Raw genomic sequence first — 3,278 nt, forward strand, 5'->3', positions numbered from 1 at the left:
ATATATATATTTAAATATTAAATCCAATATCTAAATGTTTAAATGTAAATGTAAAAGTTAAACCTTAAATGTTGAAGTTGAATGCTGAAGTTCACATTTAGGCATTTTGAAATGGAATGCAGCCTTTGCTGTTTGTGCTTGGCTCACGTTATGATGTCATCCTCCTCAGACAATAGCAGCCGCTCCCTACAGGACATCAAACTTGCCATTAAGGATGGTGTCTGAGCTGCCCTTCAAACKGCTTGGACCACAGGTACMACCCATATTGGTTTTTATGAACACATTTCAAATTTAGATTTTAAAATTATTTTCAGCAGTGTTAACAGCAGCTAGCGGTGGCTAGCAGCGGCCATTGTTGACGTTTGTCGCAGGATGATCAGAGCACGAGCGGTTGCTTTTCTCTCAGGATGATGATGTCATAACATGAGCCAAGCACCAACAACAAAGGCTGCTAAATAATGAAAAATATGTTAGTTGATTTTTTTATTTCATTTTACACTTAACACCCTATACATCCCTTTATTCTAAGTGAGTCGTGCTACCTGCAGACTGGTTTGGGGGCAGGTCCTAAACCCGACGGATTGCAGTCAGGGAAGGATGAGTGGCACAGCAGAGAGCGCGCAGCAGGGCTACACAACCCGCTGAGCCTTTCCAGCTCCACCCACCAGCTCTGAACCAGATACTCTTGCATGTTCTCGGGGTCCGAGAGAGAGGCGTTGAAGAAAACGAGAGTATCATCTCGCAGGATCGTGCGGCAAACATCTCCTCGATAAGCACTGCAATAACCTGTCACGCCTTTGTAGAGTCTGTTGAAAAGAGATGAACAGAGAGTAAAATCTGAACTTGTGACCATCATATACATAACTGTCAYACACATTTAAATTTTATTAATAGCTTAGCCCCTTAACTGTCTGTGTTCCATTGGTGGGCAAAAACTGTGCGTTTTCTGCCTTTAAATGTTTTCGGACATTTCTGGATGCTACCTGGGCTTTTTTTTTTCAAACCAGGGTGTCTGACAACTCACTCCAGTTTTTATCTTTAACTTGACATTCTTACAAAAAAATAAAATTAGAAGGCTTTTGAGTAATTTCAGGGGCGACTGGGGATTTAAACAAAATCAAACATGAGCAAGATAAAAGGCAATGGAGTATTTATTTATTTATTTATTTATTTATTTATTTATTTATTTATTTGTGGAATTTGTGGTTTATTAGAATAAGAAAGTGACTGTTTAAAATGGGAGGTTTTATGCCATCTGGATGTTATCCTTCTTGCCTAATTGAATTTTGGCTCAYATGATAAGATCAAAGAAAGATTAAATAGTAATAAATAAATTGTTACTGTCTCCAGAGCTATCCTCATTTTACCTCCTTGGCCTGCAGTCAGTAAATGTGTAAGAGCCTTTCATTAAAAGTACTGAGAACAGTTTTTTTTCCACTTAAAATATCTCTTTTAAAGTGACCCAGATGTAGATAATGAAGGAGGTTGTGGATGACTTACTTGGATTGCATCCTGCTTACTTCTTTGTTGCTTGAATAAATATCTGTTGCCTACTTTAAACCTGTCGGATGTGGACCAACCTCCCTGTATTCTTGTTTTTCTCAGTTTCCTAATGTGATGTTTTCCTTTTGTCCCATTTTTATTCCTCGAGAATGGATAAGCTTCACGTTTATCCCTATGTCTCATTTTGACCTTTTTCACTGCCTGCCTGTCTGCTCGCCTTCTTTCCTGGCCAACTTCCCAGCTGCCTCCCTGTACTTCATCCTTTACAAACTCCAGATGTCACCTCTTTGGGAGACTGATACCATTAAAGTCAAACCATCAAAGTAAACAGTGACTTTTAAATGCATTCTTTGCTATTGCTTTCTTTTATTACCAGTCACTGTGTTTCTGCAGTTTCAATGTGGCCATGAGTTATTAAATTAGAGTAAAATTGACTGAACCTATTCATGACCTGCACTTTACTGTCTCCTATGTAGCTCAGTTTTCATTGGGCAGCCATATGCCAATATTTTCTTTATTTCACTGTCCTGCTGTGTTATTCTTGTTCATATCTGTCAGCATAGGTATGTCTTTATTTGCAGTTACATAACCCAGATGTTGCCACTGGCAATGTGCTGTGATTCTAAAAAAAAAGTTTCAATTTACCATACGAGCTACTAGGAGACCATTTAAATTTATAGGGCTAACGGTGTTTGCTGGCCCAAACTGAAAAATAAGAATTGGCAACCAAGCTGACTTAACATAAGGGTAGTTAGGTTAAATATATATATTTAACCTAACCTGATATTTTTAAATACTGTATTTAAAGCACAACCACTTCACTACGGGGTGACATTTTTAAAGTTACACCGTCAAAAATTACCACCAATATTTTTGTTTTATTTAGCCTTTTATATGAAAAAAAAAAAAACAGTATTGTTCTTACCTCCACTCTACAGGAAAACGACAAAACCCAGACGACACCAGTTGTGGATGGAGAGGCAAGATGACAAAAGAGATACAGACAAAAGAAAGTTGACAGATGTAAATAAATTCTTTTAAAAAGAGCAAAACTACCATTTTGCTTGTTTTTTTGTAAGTCATAGTGAGAACAGCCAGGTGGATAATGGTGTGTGTGGTCGATGACAGGGAATGGCGTTCTGACTTGTTGTTTTGAGGCGACTGCAGGGAGTGTTTCAGGATTGGCCAAATAAAGTAGGCAACAAACAGCTGAAGCAACAGGAACACGACTAACCAGCAGCTGACACAACACAAAGCAGTAGCCGCTCAAAGACAACAACTCTTGAAGAAAAGTAGACAAAAACAGCATTGGGTTATTGTGGCTGTTTCTAATAGCAGATAAAAATCAAATGTTACAGTACCTGCAACTGTAACTCTTGCGCTTGCTTTGACAGTGTTGGCTCCAGCGCTGTGTTTATTTGAGGCCACGCATGTATACAACACTGGTTTCTTCACTGTCACTTTGAGAACAGACAGGATTACTTCTCCCACTATAGTCTCATCCACTGAAGCACCTGAGATCTGGAAAAAAAAAATATCCCTAAACATAGCTCAAATACTTTTACCATGCCAGAAAAACAACAAGCATTTTACTCAGATCATCTTATGTTGAGAAATGACAAAGTTGTTGTTATGTTGGCAAAGCATTGAAAAGTGCATTATGTTGTGTTATATGTTGCATTTAATACTCCAATTATAAGTTGGAGGATCAGTCTTGGCTGGTACCACACCATCTTTTTTGAGGATTTGTTGATTTAAAAAAAGTTTATTGACAA

At 38.1% G+C, this 3,278-nt stretch overlaps 1 protein-coding gene across 2 annotated transcripts in view; it reads right to left on the bottom strand.

Moving 5' to 3' along the window:
• musk (muscle, skeletal, receptor tyrosine kinase) overlaps nucleotides 1-3,278 on the bottom strand; it is a 22,999-nt gene that overhangs the window by 12,088 nt on the left and 7,633 nt on the right. For both annotated transcript variants that reach the window (XM_014002504.1, XM_014002503.1), the window contains exons 7-9: nucleotides 2,865-3,024; nucleotides 2,429-2,435; nucleotides 543-806 (exon numbers count right to left, since the gene is read on the bottom strand). In XM_014002504.1, coding sequence (XP_013857958.1) covers nucleotides 543-806; nucleotides 2,429-2,435; nucleotides 2,865-3,024 — 431 coding nt within the window. The remainder of the gene's footprint in view (nucleotides 1-542; nucleotides 807-2,428; nucleotides 2,436-2,864; nucleotides 3,025-3,278) is intronic.

This window comes from Austrofundulus limnaeus, unplaced genomic scaffold, assembly GCF_001266775.1.
Source record: "Austrofundulus limnaeus strain Quisiro unplaced genomic scaffold, Austrofundulus_limnaeus-1.0 Scaffold13, whole genome shotgun sequence".
NCBI lineage: Eukaryota > Metazoa > Chordata > Actinopteri > Cyprinodontiformes > Rivulidae > Austrofundulus > Austrofundulus limnaeus.